The 18,270-nt window shown below is 43.8% G+C and overlaps 1 protein-coding gene across 4 annotated transcripts in view; it reads left to right on the top strand.

The window, feature by feature from the left end:
• The window catches only part of KMT2E (lysine methyltransferase 2E (inactive)), a 106,308-nt gene that overhangs the window by 52,459 nt on the left and 35,579 nt on the right, over positions 1-18,270 (top strand). For 3 of the 4 annotated variants that reach the window (XM_060244702.1, XM_060244703.1, XM_060244701.1), the window contains 5 exons: positions 5,984-6,196; positions 11,215-11,345; positions 13,115-13,232; positions 15,581-15,690; positions 16,642-16,906. In XM_060244702.1, the coding sequence (XP_060100685.1) occupies positions 5,984-6,196; positions 11,215-11,345; positions 13,115-13,232; positions 15,581-15,690; positions 16,642-16,906 (837 nt within the window). Of the gene's footprint in view, positions 1-5,983; positions 6,197-9,830; positions 9,919-11,214; positions 11,346-13,114; positions 13,233-15,580; positions 15,691-16,641; positions 16,907-18,270 lie in introns of those variants that run through there. The other variant, XM_060244704.1, reaches the window with a different exon arrangement.

An 18,270-nucleotide genomic window follows, 5' to 3' on the forward strand; every position in this document is an offset into this window, starting at 1 on the left:
CCTTACAACAGGCCTGGGAGACCACAATATGGCAGGTGCCATTTCTGCCCACCTTTTTCAGTCAAGCCATAGCAAACTGGGTGGCAAAGTCATGGAGCTTGTCCTGATTGGGTCCATCACAAACAAGTTTTTCACCCTCAGGCATGCAGGGGAATTGAGTGCTAGTGGCTACAGATTGCCCCAGGGAAGGAACCAGGAGTGGACAGAGGGAGCCTGACTTCTGGGGACACAAAAGACACTGGGCAAAAAAGAAGTTCTCCTTCATCATTGCTCAGATCATTCTCCTTGGAGGAAAATTTATAGTCCAGACCTAAATGCCTTAAAAAGCCGCAAAATAAAAGGCAGAAGGGGGTAGAGGATTAAGAGTATAGGTCTTCATCTTTTTCAAGGGGATCTGCAAGGCAGGCAACTAGGACTATAAAAAAAAATTACAGAGCAACCAAATCAGACCCAGGCTCTGAAGTGGAGGAGATACATTCATTCAATACCTCCATAGTGGCAAATTCTGACAAGGAGGAAGGGGAATGGTCAGGGATGTACTCAGGGCCGGCTCGCCCACTAGGCAAACTAGGCAGTTGCCCAGGGCGCCGGGAAGGTGGGGCACCAAATTGGGCTTCCCCCGGTGCCCAAGACAATTGCCTAGTTGCCTCTCTTCCCCCATCACTGCCACCACAGCTGCTGCCAGCCCGCTCCCTTCCTTTTTGCTGTGCTCCGCCTGCCCCCCACCCCCCGAAGCTCACCACCATTGCTGCTAGCCACTGCCAGCCCCTCCCTTCCCTTCTGCCATGCTCTGCCCACCCCCCCTTGAAGCTCGCCGCTGCTGCCACTAGCCACTGCCACCCCCCCTCCCTTCTCTTCCACCACACTCCGCCCCCCAAAGCTCACCACGGCCGCTGCTGCCAGCCCCCCCTTCCCTTCCGCCATGCTCCACTGGCCTCCCCGAAGCACAGATGCCGGCTGCCTTGAAGCCATTAAGGTGCAGCCTTCTTGCGCTTCGGGGGGGAGGGTGGGCGACGGAGTGCAGCGCTGTGGAGGGAGGGTGGGAGGTGGTTGGGGGACTCCGGACAGGGAGCCTGCCTGGGGCGCCATGCACCCTTGGGCCAGCACTGGATGTACTATGACTCTACAGACAGCATTATCAAGAGGACACACTTAAGAAATCATTTCTTACCCTTAAGAAATCATTTCTTAAAATCAAAAGATCTGCTGGACACCATGCAGTTCTGTACAACAGCTCAAGCCACAAATGTCATGGTCCAGAGAAACTAGTGACTGAAGCACTGGAAAAGGGCATCAGCGAGAGGCAGAGAGGCCAGGGACTCCAAAAGCAACTGGGCCTTCTAAAGTCCCTGGCCTCTCTGCCTCTTGCAGATGCCCTATAGCTACAAAGGGAGCTACCCCTATCAGGTAGACATGTGGAGGGTCTTTTGTCAGAAGTGTTCTGGTCTTGTTTGTTGGATGGGAATTGTCCGCTTTGAAACTTAGGACCAAATTTTCAATTTGAGGAATTTAAACCTGTGAGTCAAGAAATGCAAGTTTCACATGGAGTCACTCCAGTCTATACTCCAAATTATACAACAGAATGACTATTTGATGTCTCTGGATTTCAAGAAGGCTTACTTTCACATACTCATCCACGATTACTCCAGACAGTTCCTTCATTTCTCATTCCTAGATCAATGCAACTGATACAAAGTATTGCCTTTGGACCTCTCTTCTTCTCTATGAGTTTTCATTGAGGTCATGGTGACTCTGATAGCTGTCCTGAGACAACAAGGGATCCATACTTACCCTTAAATTAGATACTTACTCTTAGGGCCAAGGACTCCATGTCAGCCATCAGAGATACCAGAACAGCTCATACTACTGTCATGGACTCTAGGTCTTCTGATATCTGTCATCAACCTTTTTCCATTGATCTGTTTCCATAAAAAGCTGTTGCAGCAGACTCTGTTACCTTACCAGAAGGACATCTGCAGATGTCACAAGAAAATTCCGGTAACGTCAGCTCTCATTAGGGTATTGAAATGGTGGACCCTTCAGGAAAACCTGATGGAAGGGATGTGTTTTCTATAGTCATATTCTAGTGACCACAGAAAGGGATAGGAAGCACACTGCCTAGATCATGTGGCTCAAGGAAAATGGACACTCCAGAGCGATTCAACAGTACAAATTGCTTGAAGTTAAGAGCAATCAAACTAGCTCTCTTGGCCTTCCATGATCTGATTCAAGGCAAGTATGTACTGGTGAGGACTGACAATATGATGGTAAAGGCCCACATCAACTGTCAAGGGGGCACCAGGGCAGCTCCCCTCTACAAGGAGGCACTGCTCCTTCTCCATTGGGTGGAATTGCACCTTAAGGGCCTGAAGGCTCAGCATGGATGAACATGAAAGCAGACTGATTAAGCTGGAAGGACATAGATCTGCAAGAGTGGACTCTGAACTGCAACACCTCTCCGGAAATCACATGTGGCTAAGGGATGCTGTTAATGGACTTGTTTGCATTATCCAACAACAGACAGGTACCCAGATTCCTGTCAAGACACTTCAAAATCCAAGCAGAGGCTGTAAATACTCTGCTACACCAGTGCCTGCACGACATACTATATGCCTTCCTTCCAATTTCTCTAATCATGAGGATGCTGAACAAAATAAAGAGAGAGCGCACAGAGGTGATTTTCATCTCTCCATTCTGGCCATGATGCCTGTAGTTTTCAGAGCTAGTGAAGATTTCAGTGGACATTCCATGGCAACTGTCTCTCAAGACAGATCTCTTAACTAAGAGTGCAGTTGTGCTCCCAGACCCAGAGTGGATTCAGCAGGCAGACTTAGAGAGATCTGGGTTTTCTAAAGAAATTGTGAAAATCATGGTTCAAGCAAGATTACCAGTGACTACAATTTATGCCTGGTCTACTTTTTTTTAAAAAAAATAGCTACTAGTAGAGGTCTACTTTTTAAAAAAATGGCTACTAGGAGAGGGTGGGATTGAAAACTAAAGTGATAGATTGATAGATAGACAGATCGATCGATCTGCTCAAACCATCCAATAAGGATGTGATTTTTTAAAATATGAGAGTTGGAAATGGGATCTGAGACCAAATACTTGAAAAAGGCAAGTAGCTGCACTCACCAGCAGTTCTGGGATACAGGGCTCTGGTTAATATTTTTGAAAATAAATATTGAATTTTTGAAAATAAAAAGAGTTTTAAAAGGTACCATGCAATTATCTCCACCGGTCAAACACAGATCTCCTACCTGGAGTCTGTCCATGGTGCTGTAGGCTTTGTAGAATTCAGATTAATTTTGACAAAAATGACTTTTGAACTCCTAAAAGCAGTAGAATTAACATTTCTTTTGTGGAAAGTTGCCTTTTTCATAGTTTCAGAACTGGGGGCACTATCGGTGCAAAGTGCATTATGTAACTTTCATAAAGATTCTTTGGTACTGAGGACAGACTCATCTTTTGGTGTTCACCTACCATCTAAACCAGGGGTGTCAATCTCATTTGTTGTGAGGGCTGGATCTGACATAAATGAGACCTTGTTGGGCCAGGCTATGTCAGGCCGGACCATGTGTGTACCTATTTAAAGATTAGGTAGCAGATATAAACTTTATAAAGGACACAAACACTATTAAAGTTTTTTTTAACTTAAAAGTTGCTTAAAACATTAGCACTCCTTGGTCTTAAAGGTGCTTTCTTTGGATTTCTCCCATGGGATCCTGGGAACTGGGAAAAGGAAGCGCTGGCTCTTTCCTTCCTTCCACAGGGGACCAGGAAGGGGAGGAGCTTCAAGCCAATAAAAGGAAGAGAGGCTTGGCTCAGTAGCTCTGCTGTGCAATTGAGAGAGACTGGTAAAGCAAGCTCCCCGCCCTTTCTCCCTAAGGGAGGAACCTCAGCAAATGGAGAAAATAGAGATTTTGCTCTTTAGCGCCTGTGCGATTGAGCAAGCCTTGCAAAACAAGCTGTTATGCAGAAGGGAGAGAGAGAGAGAGAAGGAAGCAGATGACAGTTGCTCGGGGGCCTGATTTGGCCCCTGAGCCACATGTTTGACACCCCTGATCTAAACCGATAGCGGATTTCCCCCTCCCCCTTTTGTCCAAAATAATCACTCCCCAAAGAGATTTAGGCACAAACTAGATGTATGCAGGGCTCTGCATATATATCTTGATGGGTGTTGAAGGGTGGCTGGCCAGATACTGCCCCAGCAACTTTGGTTGAGGGACTGGAGCCTGTGGTGAGATGGTTGAAACAGGGCCAGCTGAAGCAGAATCCACAGATGGTGGTTCTGTGGCTGGGTAGGGGGATTCAGGTTTAGGGTGCCAATTCCTGGCTTTTGATGGTGTGCCCTGAGTACTGGCTTCAACTGTCAAGAGCCTGGGCGTGGTTCTGGATGCCTCCCTGTCAATGGAGGCCCAGATCACAAATGTTGCCAGGCCGGCCTTCTTCCAGCTATACCATGTCAGGCAACTGGCTCCCTGCCTGTCCTGCCCTGAGCTAGCCACAATAATCAATGCAATGGTCACTTCCAGACTAGACTACTGTAACTCGCTCCATGTAGGGATACCCTTGTGACTGACCTGGAAACTCCAACTGGTCCAGAATGTGGCGGCACGAGTCCTGATGGGGACTCCGTGAGTGGCACATATTCATCCCGTGGTACACAAACTGCACTTGTTCCTGGTGGAATACTGGATCAGATTCAACATTCTGCTGTTAACCTTTAAGGCCCTTAACAATCTGGGACCTACATATCTTTGGGACTGCCTCTCCTGGCATCCCCCCTGAAGAGCATTGCGCTCTGTAGATAAGAACTTAGTGGTGGTCCTTGGCCTGAGAGATCCTTGACCAGAGTCAGGGCATTTTCTGCCCCAGCTCCAACCTGGTGGAACTCTCTGCCGAATAGCATCTGTGCCCTGCAAGACTTAACTGCAGTTCTGCAGGGCCTGTAGGGCAGATCTGGTTGAGGGCAGCAACAGTTTCAATCTGTCTGGCACTCCCATTTTTCTGGACTCCACCCCATGGGGCAGTAGCAGTGAGAAGTTTAGCATCATTTGTCTTGGCCAGTTGCTGTATTTTATTGTATTCTAATTGTGCATTTTCTTCTGAATGTTTGTATTGTACACCACCCTGGGCTCTGTTTTCTACAAAAGAGGGCAGTCTAAAAAATTTAAATAAATAGATAAAATGTACACTGTATGGCTAAACACCAGCTAACCAAGCTGCTGTGCGGGCACAGAAGGTTCATTTGCTCATGGGAAGGAAATAATTTGCTGTTCATCTTTTTTAAAAAATACGTTAAGTTTGAGTAGGATTAAAATTTGACATAGGAGCTTTCTGAAGGTTGGGGAAACTCTCAGGGTGTAGGAGAGCTAAGAGATGGAAAAGGGGAGGCTAAAGGGTGGGGTCCACAGTAGGCAGTGGGCCAAGAAAGATGAACTGGATGGAAGTTAAGTAGAGAACAACAGTTGAGGAAGAGTGTTGGTGGGTGGTGAGAGGAGAAGGGCAAAATTGCATGCTGTTGTGGGGACAGAGAACCAGAGTGCTGGAAAACTGGACAAACAGGGTAGCTAAAGATTCGGCAGTGACTTGGAAAGCAAGAATCCAAGGAAACCAAATGTCATGCAGTGTTTAAAATGAGAAATGGAGGTGCTGTGGAGAAGGCAGAACTTGGACTGAGCCAATGAACAGGCAAGGAAGGGTTGAGAAGCCAGGGGTTACTAGGTCTACCATCAAGAACAGACACATTTTTCTGGCTGCACTTTTACCATCACTGTGATAGAATGACCCTGACAAACCATGAGGGCAAAATAATCATCATCATCACAATAACAATAAAGGAGTCTATGAGGGCTGAATTTCACACTGGTTTGAACTAACCCTCCAGTTGGTATTCTCCAGATATTCTTGTTTTATACTAAGTTTCCATATACGCCAATTGGCTTGAAGTTCCTAATTTATATTTGTAAATTCGTGATTTTAGGGCTCAGCTCCAGAGATTGATCCTTCTGACAGTTCAGGCTTTGGATGGGAAACTAAAATCAAGGCATGGATGGATCGTTATGAAGAGGCAAGCGACAACCAGTACAGTGAAGGTGTTCAAAGAGAGGCTCAAAGAATAGCTTTGAGATTAGGAAATGGAGAGGACAAGAAAGACGTTATCACCAGCAACACAATTTTCAAGCCTCCGGTAGAGGTAAATGAAAGTCAAGTGAAATAAGCCTCTGGCTTGCATGAGATAGCACTAACGTTTTCTGTTTCTCTAAGAAAAATTGGGTTTGTTGCATTGGAAGCATCATCTTCCTTCTTTTCTTCTGAAGGTTTTTGAGGCTCTTGGTGCAGGACAGTATTTCCTTGTTGGTTGATTTGGTTACCCAAGGAATTTGGTTAACAAGGAATAATGTGTTACCCATCATGAGCATCAACTATTAATATTATTAAAAGAGGTGGGGAACGACAATCATATCAGTATCGTATACTTTGCAGCACTGTTTTAAAATGTGATATATGTAAACAAGCACTGAGTAACCCTAAGAGACCAGGTGCCTCCTAAGTGTTGAGTATAGGTTTAAACATTCTCTAATGTTTTGTACTATATAGACAGATTCTAAAATGTATTAAATCCAGTACTTGAAAATGGCTCTATTTACAGAACAGACCTATCCAGTGCTGTTGGTTCTGGAAGGAACCTCTCTCTGCCACGATGAAGCTGTTCAGGTGCTGAGTCCAGCCATACTGAGTACAATCTTTTTGCGCTGCTTGTTTTCACACAGGAACATCTTCCCTTGACGTTACTGACCATTGCGTGTACATAGAAGAAAAGAGATTTTCTTTGAGTTGCTGTTACATGGCAGTAACTTTTATATACTGTCGTTTCTGATATCCTGAGAGAGAGATTAATTACTTCATGGCCTCCAAACCAAACTTGTCCTCTCCCTTCTTACACTGTTCCCTTCAGTGGAACTTTATACTTACATTCTCATGCACGGTGATCTCCATCACTGTCAGCACACCAAATTGTAATGTAAATGTGGAAAACCAATGCATAGTCCCTTTAAAAAGTGCATAAATATCCAGTTAGAGAATATGTCAGTAAGTGTTGGTACAAAGTTCGTGTGTCAGGTAAATATAAGACATTTACTGGCATAGGTAGTGCTTTTTTTCCATCTCGGATGAAGCAGCAGTCTCAGTGGTACAATAAGAAAGCTGATCTGATTCCATTTGACTAACATTCATGTCCTTTGTAATGACATCGTTCTGTCCTGGATTATTATTAACTCAACTACCTGGTGTGCTCTGATTTTTTTTAAAAAACTGTTTGGGAAGATCCAATCTGATTGTAAATAGAATAAGCAAAAATCCACTTGATTTTTAAAAACAAAATGAATATGCAAGCAAAAAAGGGACATGTAACATTTATTTATGTAATTATTTTTTAAACCACCCTCCCCTGTAGGGCAGGTCTCAGGTCAGTGTATGTCAAAATACTCATAAAAATACGATGAAAGGTTAAGATCACAAAAAATAACACCAGTCAGGTGGCGCTAAAGCTGCCAGGTAAGTCACTGCCTTGTGGAGTAAGAGACAGGAAATGCAGGAGTGCTGGTCAGATAGAAAACTGTTGCTGTCCTCAACCAAACACCTGGTGGAACATTTCTGCCATGCAAACTCTGCAAAACTGTATCAAGTCCTGCACAGTGTGGATGTTACTCAGCAGAGAGTTTTACCAGATTGGGGTCAGGGCTGAAAAATCCCTGGACCTGGTTGAGGACAGCCAGATGTCTCTTAGGCCAGGAACCTTATCAGCAAAGCATATAACTGTTATGTAATTAGTGTATTTTATTATTGTAATGTCTACATTTTATGCCATGTAAGCCGCCCTGAGCCTGCTTCGGCGGGGAGGGCGGGGTTTAAATAAAAAATTATCGTTATCATTATTATTGTTATTATTACTATAGCATCCTTCGGGGGGCATACCAGGAGAGACAGTCCTGAAGATACATGGGTCTTTGACTGTATAGGGTCCTAAAGATTAGTCCCATAACCTTGAACCTGATCTGGTACTCCACTGGAAGCCAGTGCAACTCACAAAGCATAGGATGGATGTGTGTGGTTTGCAGGTTCCTTGTGAGGACTGGCGCTGCTGCCTTCTGGAGTTTCTGAATCAGATTCAGAGGTAGTCCCACATAGAGCAAGTGCCAGGAGTCCAATGTGGAGGTTACCACTGTATAGATTACAGTGGCTAAGTCTGAACAAGGTGTGTGGGGGGGGCAGTTGCCTGACCTGGAGTAGCTGGAAGAATGGCAGCCTGGCAACTTTGCAGTCTGGGCCTCCATTGATAAGGAAACATCCAGAATCACACCCAGGCTCTTTACAGTTGGAGCTGGTGTTAAGGGCACACTGTCAAGACCCAAGAGGTGGCACCCCCGAGTCCCCCGCTTCCCAGCCCCAGCCTCTGTCTTAGTTGGATTCAGTCTCAGCCAGCTCTGTTTCAACCATCCCACCACAGCCTCCAGACCCTCAGCCAAATTTGCTGGGGCAGAAAATGGCTGGCCAACTATCAACAGATATAGTTGGGTGTCATCAGTATACTGGTGATGACCCAGCCTGAAACGCTGCACCAGTTGGGCGAGGGGACACATGCAGATGTTAAATAAGATGAGAAAGAGAATTGCCCTCTGGGGAGACCCACACAATTAAAGGGTGCCTAGCTGACAGCCTCTCTCCTACCACCACCCTCTGTCCCTGACCCTGGAGAAATGAGGCAAGCCACTTTAGGGCTATCCCACACAACCCTTCATCAACAGGGTGGTGGGCCAAAAGATCATAGTCAACCGTGTTGAATGCTGCTGTCAGATCAAGCAACAACAGCAGCGTTGACCTGCCTCGGTCCAACTGTACACGAAGGTCATCTGTGAGGGCAACTAGAGCTGTCTTTCCCATGGCCACGGCGGAAGCCAGACTGGAATGGGTCGAGTGCTGTACGTATATTATGTATATTTAGATGTCCCAATACAGCTATTAATTTTTAGAATTATACCAACTAGCTTGAAGCAGTCTGTCGCAGCATTATTGTAACTCTCTGTCCTTTTGAATCCTTATGCCTTTTTTCTCAGCGGAATTTGCTGTGGTGATTAAAAAGATTGAATATATAACGTCATTTAACAGCTGTGCAGTAAAAATCACAACAGTAGTATGATAATGTTCTTTCCAACATGAAAAATAAAACAATCACCATATATTAACATTAATAGTCTCAGCACCTATGTCTATCTTTATCATTTTCCAGACTGCAGTATTTTCATGTACTGGCACACTAGTATTTTGGGTTCGACCCAGTGACTCCCTTCCATTAAATTTCCACTGAGTGGAAGGCAGTGATGGCTCCGATCCAGTTTGTATTGTTTAAAAATTAGTAAATGCAGAGATAGTCCTAGCACCTGTTGACATATGGCTTTTCCATTCATTATGTCCTGTTTCACCAGTGGCAACATTTAAGAGCTTGTTAGAAAGTTCTTATCTTTAACCAAGGCTTTTTACCTTCTGTTCCCTTTTTGAAGGCTAATCCACCTTCGAAGATGTCACGCAGTATTTTCCCCAACTGTCCAAGTAAATATTCCTTGTCATAAATTAGAAGTGGGATCAGAATGCCTTATTATAATAGCTGCTGTTAGCTGCCTGTCATGCCATAGAAGGAATCTGCAAGCTATTTGATTACTTAATGTTGATAGAGAGAGACTAAGCATAAAGGAAAGTTACCTTCTCAGATCTTGTAATAAGAAGCATCTTTGCTTCTTTCCCTCTAGCATCAGCATGGCGCACGTGACGCACTCCTTGGAGGAATGTCCCTGCTTGCAGAGACCTTCGCCTAAATATAGGCCAATTCTCTTTTGATCAGAAGTGACACAATTACAAGAGGTGTGAGTTCCTTAGTTGTTGTGTCAAGAGTACAGTAAGATTTTGCTTAGAAAGGCATAATCCCACCTAAGGTTATTGAAACATGAAAGAGATTTCCTTTTCTTAGAAAGCAAAATGTTGACATATTCGTTAAAATGCATCTTACTTGCATCTGTAGTTTGCTATTGCTTACAACTAAAAGAAGAGACTGTGTATTTCATGTGTTCCCATTCCTTCTCCCCCACCCCACCCCACACCAGAAGGGGTTAAGCATCCTTGAGGAAAGAGTGTCCTAATTTACATTGAAAGGTTTGCCTTGGTTTACAAATCTCAGAATGTATTGATGCTCTGAAGATGTCCTTTCCAAAAAATAAATCAAGATGTTTACATAAAAATAAACTTAATTATAGAGGCATTACTGCACTTGTTTATGTCTTTATAAAGCGACAGTAGTTAATAATAATAATAAATTTATTCTTATATCCCGCCCTCCCCCGCCGAGGCGGGCTCAGGGCGGCTCACAGGACAATTAAAACATAGTTAAATTACATTCAAATTAAGTTAAATAAACAATTAAAATATTATGGGCTACAGATTAAAGTGCTACAGTTCGATATATGTATAGGGTGGCTAGGTGTCATTACCCGGGTTCCATCTTGAACGCATGTTGGCAGAGGATGGTTTTGCAAGCGCTGCGAAACTGATTTAGGTCTCGCAGGGCTCGCACCTCCTCTGGTAGTTGATTCCACCATTGGGGAGCCATTGTAGAGAAGGCCTGCTCCCTCGTTGTTTTCAGTCTGGCCTCCCTTGGTCCAGGGATTCATAGAAGATTTTGGGAACTAGATCTCAGTGCTCTCTGGGGAACATATGGAGAGAGGCTGTCCCTAAGGTAGGCAGGTCCTCGGCCATATAGGGCTTTAAAGGTAATAACCAGCACCTTGTAACGAACTCGGTACACAATTGGCAGCCAGTGCAGCTCCCACAGCCTAGGCTGTACATGTTCCCACCGTGGTAGTCCCACTAACAGCCTGGCTGCTGCATTCTGCACTAGCTGTAGTTTCCACATTCGGTACAAGGGCAGCCCCATGTAGAGGGCATTACAGTAGTCCAGCCTCGAGGTGACCGTTGCATGGATCACAGTTGCCAGGTCGCTAGTTAGTTTTTCCCTTTCCAGAGCAAGGTCAATCAACTTTTAAAAACAGAAATATCATTAACAGATTAAAATTACAGGTAGTTCTTTATAGGCTGTGTTACAATCTGATAATATAATCTGGTGAGTCAATTAATTAGATCTCTGAAATTCTTTTCTTCTTCTAGAGCTATATTCAAAAAAATAAGAAAATCCTAAAAGCTGCCAAAGACTTGCCTCCAGATGCACTGGTGATAGAATATCGTGGAAAGTTCATGCTGAGAGAACAATTTGAAGCTAATGGATATTTCTTTAAGAGGTACATTTCTTTCAAATATTGCTTTAATTATATACAAGTTCTGTATATACAGTTCTGTATATACATGCTACAGTTACTTACCTTTCTGAGCTTCTGGAACAAATTATGTCTTTGTGACAATGAAGATAACAGCTTTCTGTATCTCATCAGTCCACTCAAGTTTTCTGAAAAACTCTGAACTTAATTTCTTCACTTGATTTGAGAGTCTGGCTACTCGTATCCTCTGCATATCCGTTGATGCTTTGTGGTCAGGCTGCTCATTGCGTTGCCTCCCCCTGCCTTTTCCATTCTTTCTTGTGCTTTGCTATTGTAGCCCAGCCTACCTTCATCACTCAGATCTTCTTTTTCACGGTACATCTCTTCTGCCTGTCAGTTCCTCACAGGACATCCCATCTATCTGTAATTTTCTCTTCCTCTTTCAGTATAAAAGGAGTATTTGGAAGGAGCTAAGACTGTGTTCAAACAGCAACTTGACTTGCTGATTTAACATTGTTAATGCTAAACTACAATTGAAGGAAAGGCACAGGAGAGACCAGAGTAGGTGCTGTGTACAACCTGTGCTGATCTAGCCCCTGGGGGGCCATATTGTGGTGTAGCAGCAACTAGCACAGGGATTGATCTGGGCAGTTGGCATTATATATCTGCACAACTGACATTTTGAAAACTTGCTTATCTGGAAGTGTAAATGCAGTGACATTTGTCTCCAGCCTTGATGCATTATGTTGTTGTCCATCTTTTTTTTTTATTCCCTCTCTCATATCTTTCTCCCCTTTCCCTGACTAGTGCTGACTTGTTTCATGCCTTTTTCTAAAAAATACCAGGCACTACAAGGATTTTGTACAAATGAGAAGTAGTAGTTACCTTTTGCAATCTGAAATTAATTTTAGGGAGGTGCTTAAAAAGCAACCATCCTAACAGAAATCTAAGTCTCAAAATCAAAGGAGATTCCTTTGAAGAACCTCCACCTGTATTTTTCTGTACATACGAAGAAGGGTTCTCTTTACATAAACATCCTTCGCATATTAACCTAACAGTTTATACTGTCCCACAAGTTTCCATAGAGCAAAGGTGTTTGCAGGGAAAATAAATCATTTAGTAAACATAAATCCAGATGACCGGAAGGAAATGAAGTGTACTGCTCTTTCTCTGCCTAGGTCAGCAGCCGGCTTTTCTAAAGGGAGAATTGTTTCAGAATCCCAAGTACAGAACAGCGAACATAAAAGCAAAAACCTGCCCTATTAAGACCCTCAAAGGGACCATTTCCTTAGTGTTCTGGCAGAAACTGTCACACACAACCAAATATCTTCTCCAGCTTTGACCAGCTCTGATTATATCCTGGAACATGGCAGTGAAATCCCAGAATCTGGGACTTTGAACGGGTGGGATTCTTTTTGCCTGTACCAGAACAGCTGCATAATATGTACAGCAAATGGTGTTTGGCTCAGCAAAAACAGCAATTTATACACGTTCAAAAAAGAGATTGTTACATCATGGCAGCTTTTGTTTTGAGCAATTCTTATACTTTGCTAGTAAATCTGGAAAGTGGTTTATATATTTGGAACAGTAATTTATTATCATTGTAATGAAATATTTGTTTCCTAATGTACTGTACACAGTGCCTACTCTAGTCTCTCCTGTGCATTTCCTTCAATTATAGTTTAGCATTAACAATGTTAAATCGGTTTTTTCCTAAGCTGTTGTAAAATTAATTATTTTTACTGCATAAAATTCTTTGAACTATGAGAGTATTCTTTTGGTTGTTGTTTTAGGCCATATCCCTTTGTTCTGTTCTATTCTAAATTCCATGGGCTAGAAATGTGTGTTGATGCAAGAACCTTTGGAAATGAAGCTCGGTTTATCAGACGTTCTTGTACACCTAATGCTGAGGTATGTGTTTATACATTTTGAAATGGTTCCTTGTTTGTTTTGTTCACTCAACTCTGCTGTATTTGTATAGCAGTAATACAATAGCAGAGAAATTCTAAACATTCAGGGAACACAATTGACATTAAATGCTGTGCTTTCTTACTAGTGAAAAAAGAGCAGGGAGCAGTGTTTTTAACCTCAGAATACTCCTTAATACACCTGTTTTGTTCGTCCTAGTGAAACATTAAAAACAGGTAGGATTGAATGGTGTAGAGCTGCAAATAAAGTGAATTCACTGGTGGGATTTTGTTCCCTTTCACTCCCTTCAGAGTGCGTGCAGGCTACATTGGGGAGGGCAGATAGTACAAATCCTTTTCACTAAGTTGTTTCATTGGTCCCTGTTCCAGCTGGTAGCTGGCTATACCCTAAGTTTGGCCAGGTCAGTTCCTAGTCAGTGGAGCTTAAGGAGAAAAAATTACGGCCAAGCAAAAAGGAATATAGGGCAATTACCTTAAAGTAACATGATTTTTGTTGTATCCCACTATATAAAACTGTTGTTAATACTGGACCCATTCCAGTCCGGCTTCCGCCCAGGCCATGGGACGGAGACGGTGCTGGTTGCTCTCATGGATGACCTCCTGAGACATCTGGATCAGGGCGGCTTGATACAGTCAACCACCAGCTGCTGTCTAGCCGTCTTGCCGACGTGGGGATACAGGGGTCTGTCTTACAGTGGCTCTCCTCTTTCCTCCAAGGTCGGGGACAAAGGGTGGCAATTGGGGAAATGCTGTCCCAGAGACACCCACTTATTTGTGGGGTGCCCCATGGGGCAGTTCTTTCTCCAATGTTGTTTAATATCTATATGCGCCCCCTTGCCCAGATGGTCAGGTGGTATGGGCTGGGTTGTCATCAGTATGCGGATGACACCCAGCTCTATCTGTTGGTGGGTGGCCAGTCCGGCTGCGCCCTAGAGAATTTGGACCTGGCGCTGCAAGCTGTGGTATCATGGCTCAGGCTGAGCCGGCTAAAGCTGAATCCAACGAAGACTGAGGTTCTCTATCTAATTCGCAGTGACTCGGGAAGGGTGATCCCTCTACCAGCCTTCAGTGGGGTCCCATTGATGCCAGCGTCGAGGGTTAAGAGCTTGGGAGTGCTCCTGGAGTCCTCCTTAACTATGGAGGCCGAAGTAGCAGCCACTGCCAGAGCTGCTTTTTTCACCTTCAGCGAACACGGCAGTTGGTCCCCTACCTGGAGCGCAGCGACTTAGCAATGGTGATCCACGCCTCGGTCACCTCAAGAATCGATTACTGTAACGCTCTCTACGTGGGGCTGCCCTTGACTCAGATTCGGAAGCTGCAGCTGGTGCAGAATGCTGCAGCCAGGCTACTAATGAGGCTTCCCCATCAGGAACACAGGACCTGCAAGACTGAACTGTTTCGGATGGCCTATGACATCTAATGGGAGAGGGCTGCCACCATATCTGGATCCATAGCACTTTTATTACTAACTGCCTAGGATCTGTGCGCATGAGAAAGAAAATATTACATGACCTGCCTGAAGTAGCACCATTGTCATTTATCTGATTGTTTTATTGTTTTAATATTGTTTTTGTTTACTGTCTATTTTATGCTGTTAGCCGCCTTGAGTCTGTACAGAATGGGCGGGATATAAATATAATGTAAATAAATAAGGGGTCCCCAATATGATGTCTGTGGGCACCGTAGCACCTGCTGACACATTTCTTGGTGTCCACCCACCAAGTGTTTTTAGAAAATGGGTGGGGAAGTAAGGCTCTTGCCCTGCAGGGCTTCTGATTGGCCACTGAAGATCTGATCTGTGCAGATTAAAGTATTTTTTCAGTGGCAACTGCCACCCCAGTATTTGTCTAATATTCTCTCACCCCTCTTTCCCAGTGTATTTTCTTCTGCTCTGTATTTGGACTTCCTCTGTATGCCTAGCTCTGATTCCTTTAGCATCTGTTTTGTGGTTTCCTTTGCCTCCTGTGGTGATCCTTTGTGTTTGAGCCCCCTGACCTATGTCAAAATTCCAGAGATGCCCACAGGCTCAAAAAACTTGGGGACTCTGCACTATATCCTTGAGACTCATTTTTCCTAATGCCATATGTAGGACTTGAAGGAACTCTTCAGAATTCTGCAGGGTTTTTTTGGTCTCGAAATGCATAGATTGGTCATATCTTTTGAGGGCTAGTTTATAAGTTACATACATAGATATAATGCTTTCTTCTTTAGTCATTTTTATAGCCTTTACTGAAAAAGCAATTACAGGATGAGGTACTTCCGTGGAACAAATGTAAGAATTTTTTTGTAGTACGTTGGGATAAGCTTAAATCTGCTGCTTACCTTGTTTAGGTTAGACATGCTATTGAAGATGGAACCATTCATCTTTATATCTACTCCACCCAAAGTATTCCAAAGGGAACAGAAATAACAATCGCGTTTGATTTTGATTATGGAAATTGGTAAGTGAAACTGAGCATCATACAATGGGACCTTGTTGTTAAAACTGCAGTAATTGATTGCCATGAAAATGTAATGATAAAAGCTCTATTCACAAGGATTGACAGGGAATCTGGTGGAGTTTTGCTACAATTGCCTTTGAGAGTGCAAAGTCAAGCTTTGGTGTTCATACTGGTAGTGAACACTACAGCACAGATTGGACAAGAATCAAAGAGCTGCGTTAAGCAAACCTTGTGGAACTTTTTGAACAGCAGACCCACGTTGTCATCAGTGAGGGTCTGTAAAATGGAGCTGTTCAGCTGGGGGTTTGGTTGAGGTGGTGGGCACCCAAACTAGTTGGCCTCCTTGCAAAAAGTGGCCCTATACATCTGCCCTTGCAGAGTACTAGAGCGATATAAGTTTGGTGTGATTCTTGTTACCATCTTTCCAGCTTTTATGGGGTGATACTGAAATGTTATTCATACTTCTCCACCTTTTTAACTGCTTGTTTTTAGGAACTTGCTGTACTAACTGGTTTTTAATGTTTGTTTAATTCTGATATTATCCCTCCTGAGCCTTCCTGCAGGAAGAGCAGGATATAAACCCAACTAATAAATAATAAATACATTATTGTGAACTGATTTTGAGACTTTCCTCAGTTTGCAAGATGGTTTTTGATTTTGCATAAATAGCTGCTGTTTGGGAAACACATTATCAGAGGGAACTAGCAGCACAGTCTTTTTGGATTCTGTCTTATAGTTGTTGCCATCAGTGATAAAGTAAAAATTGAGTTGGCTTCCAGTACTTTATTTAAAAAATTAATTTTGTAAGTAAAGATTAACTAAGGTTGCAGTCCCTGTGAACTCAGTAGGATTTACTTCAGAGTAAACTGCACAACGACAGATACCATGGCATTAATGGCATTTGAACATCCAGTGGTTGTATTCACAGGATTGTTATGTTTAACTTTTTAGCAAATACAAAGTGGACTGTGCTTGCCTCAAAGAAAATCCAGATTGCCCGGTTCTTAAACGAGCTTCTGAGCCTACGGAAAACCTTGGTACTGGTTATGAAACTAGAAGGAAGAAAGGCAGAAAAGAAAGGGATGCCTCGAAGGAAAAGGAAACACAAAATCAGAACATCACTTTGGATTGTGAAGGAGCAACCACCAAAACGAAGTTTTCAGACAACAGACAGAGAAAACTTTCTCCCCTTAGGCTTTCCATCTCAAACAATCAGGTATTGCTGTGTGTTCTAGAATTCAACTTATGGAGAAAAAATTCCTTTTGATGCTGAGGCATAGACACGCATTACTCTGATGTGTGTACAGAAGAGCTGTCAATTGTCTTCCCCATTGCCCTCAGTAGAAGGGCCAGCTCTGTGTGCAGGAGCATTATGGATTTAGGAGCTCTGTATAAATTTGGTGCCTCTGATCCTGTAATGAGCCACTGGGATTGTGTATGAATCAGTTACCTTTAAAATGAAAAGATATTTTAACCCAGCTTCATTTCTTTATAATTATATAGTTATAAATTCTTTATAATTAGCTATTAGGGATGAGCACAAACGGAATTACAAACCAAAGTTTGTCATGAACAGGCTCAGTTCGTGGCTCACAAACCTCAGTTCGTGGTCTCCTGCCCACTCAAACCCCACAAACCTCGCAGGTGGGTTCGTGTGGTTTGTGTTGGCAGTGGTGGTGGCTGGCGCTTGGTATAGGTAGTGGGGTTTAGAGTAAGTCTTCTCCAAGTAGTATGGCTTGCAAAAGCCATTTAAAGAGATCCCTTGTTTTTGCAAGCTGTGCCACTAGTGCCGCCATTGAAGTGGTACGACCCACAAGTGAATTGAGAAGGCATTTCAATGCCTTCTCAATTGACTCACTGAGTTGTGCTGCGTGGGAGCACAACTCAACTCAGTGCCTTCCCAGTTGGAAGCAATTTCAGTGATCCCTTTTGCTCCCCACCCCTGACTTGGAAACCTAACAGGCTGGAATGGATGGAAGCCACTTCAGCAATCTCTCTCACTCCCCCCCCCCCGGGTTTGGAAGTGGGGAGGGAGGGAGTAAATGGGATTGCTGAAATCGCTTGCAAACACCATTTAAAGGGAACATTCCCTTTAAAAGGCTTTTGCAAGATCTCCCCCCACCCCTTTCATTGGGCTGGCCTCAGGGAGCCGCTGCCAATAGAAAGTAGAGAGGGAAGATTCCAGTTTGCAAACTAGGTGAGAGGTTTGTCATGGTTCATGGTACCTTATGAACCTACATTTACCAATTTCATGTCCATCCCTATTAGCTATCTCAAAAAGGATTGAAATGTTTGCTTCAGATATTTTTTGCAGATTGCTAGAGTATCATGCTGTGCCTCATGATCCCAGGATCATTCTCATTTGTTACGAGAGCCAGATTTGACACAAATGGGACTTTGTGAGGCTGAACCATGCATGTCATGAAATGTAATGCCAGGTAGTGGCAGGCCTGTAGCCAGAAAATTCCAGATGGGGGGGCCCATGGGAAAAAAAATTGGATGGAGGGGCCCCCCCTCTGGCGGCCCCCAATCTACGCATCACTCTGGTTGCCCCGCCCCCTCCACGTGGCACCTCCCCCT

This window comes from Heteronotia binoei, chromosome 8, assembly GCF_032191835.1.
Source record: "Heteronotia binoei isolate CCM8104 ecotype False Entrance Well chromosome 8, APGP_CSIRO_Hbin_v1, whole genome shotgun sequence".
Taxonomy (NCBI): domain Eukaryota; kingdom Metazoa; phylum Chordata; class Lepidosauria; order Squamata; family Gekkonidae; genus Heteronotia; species Heteronotia binoei.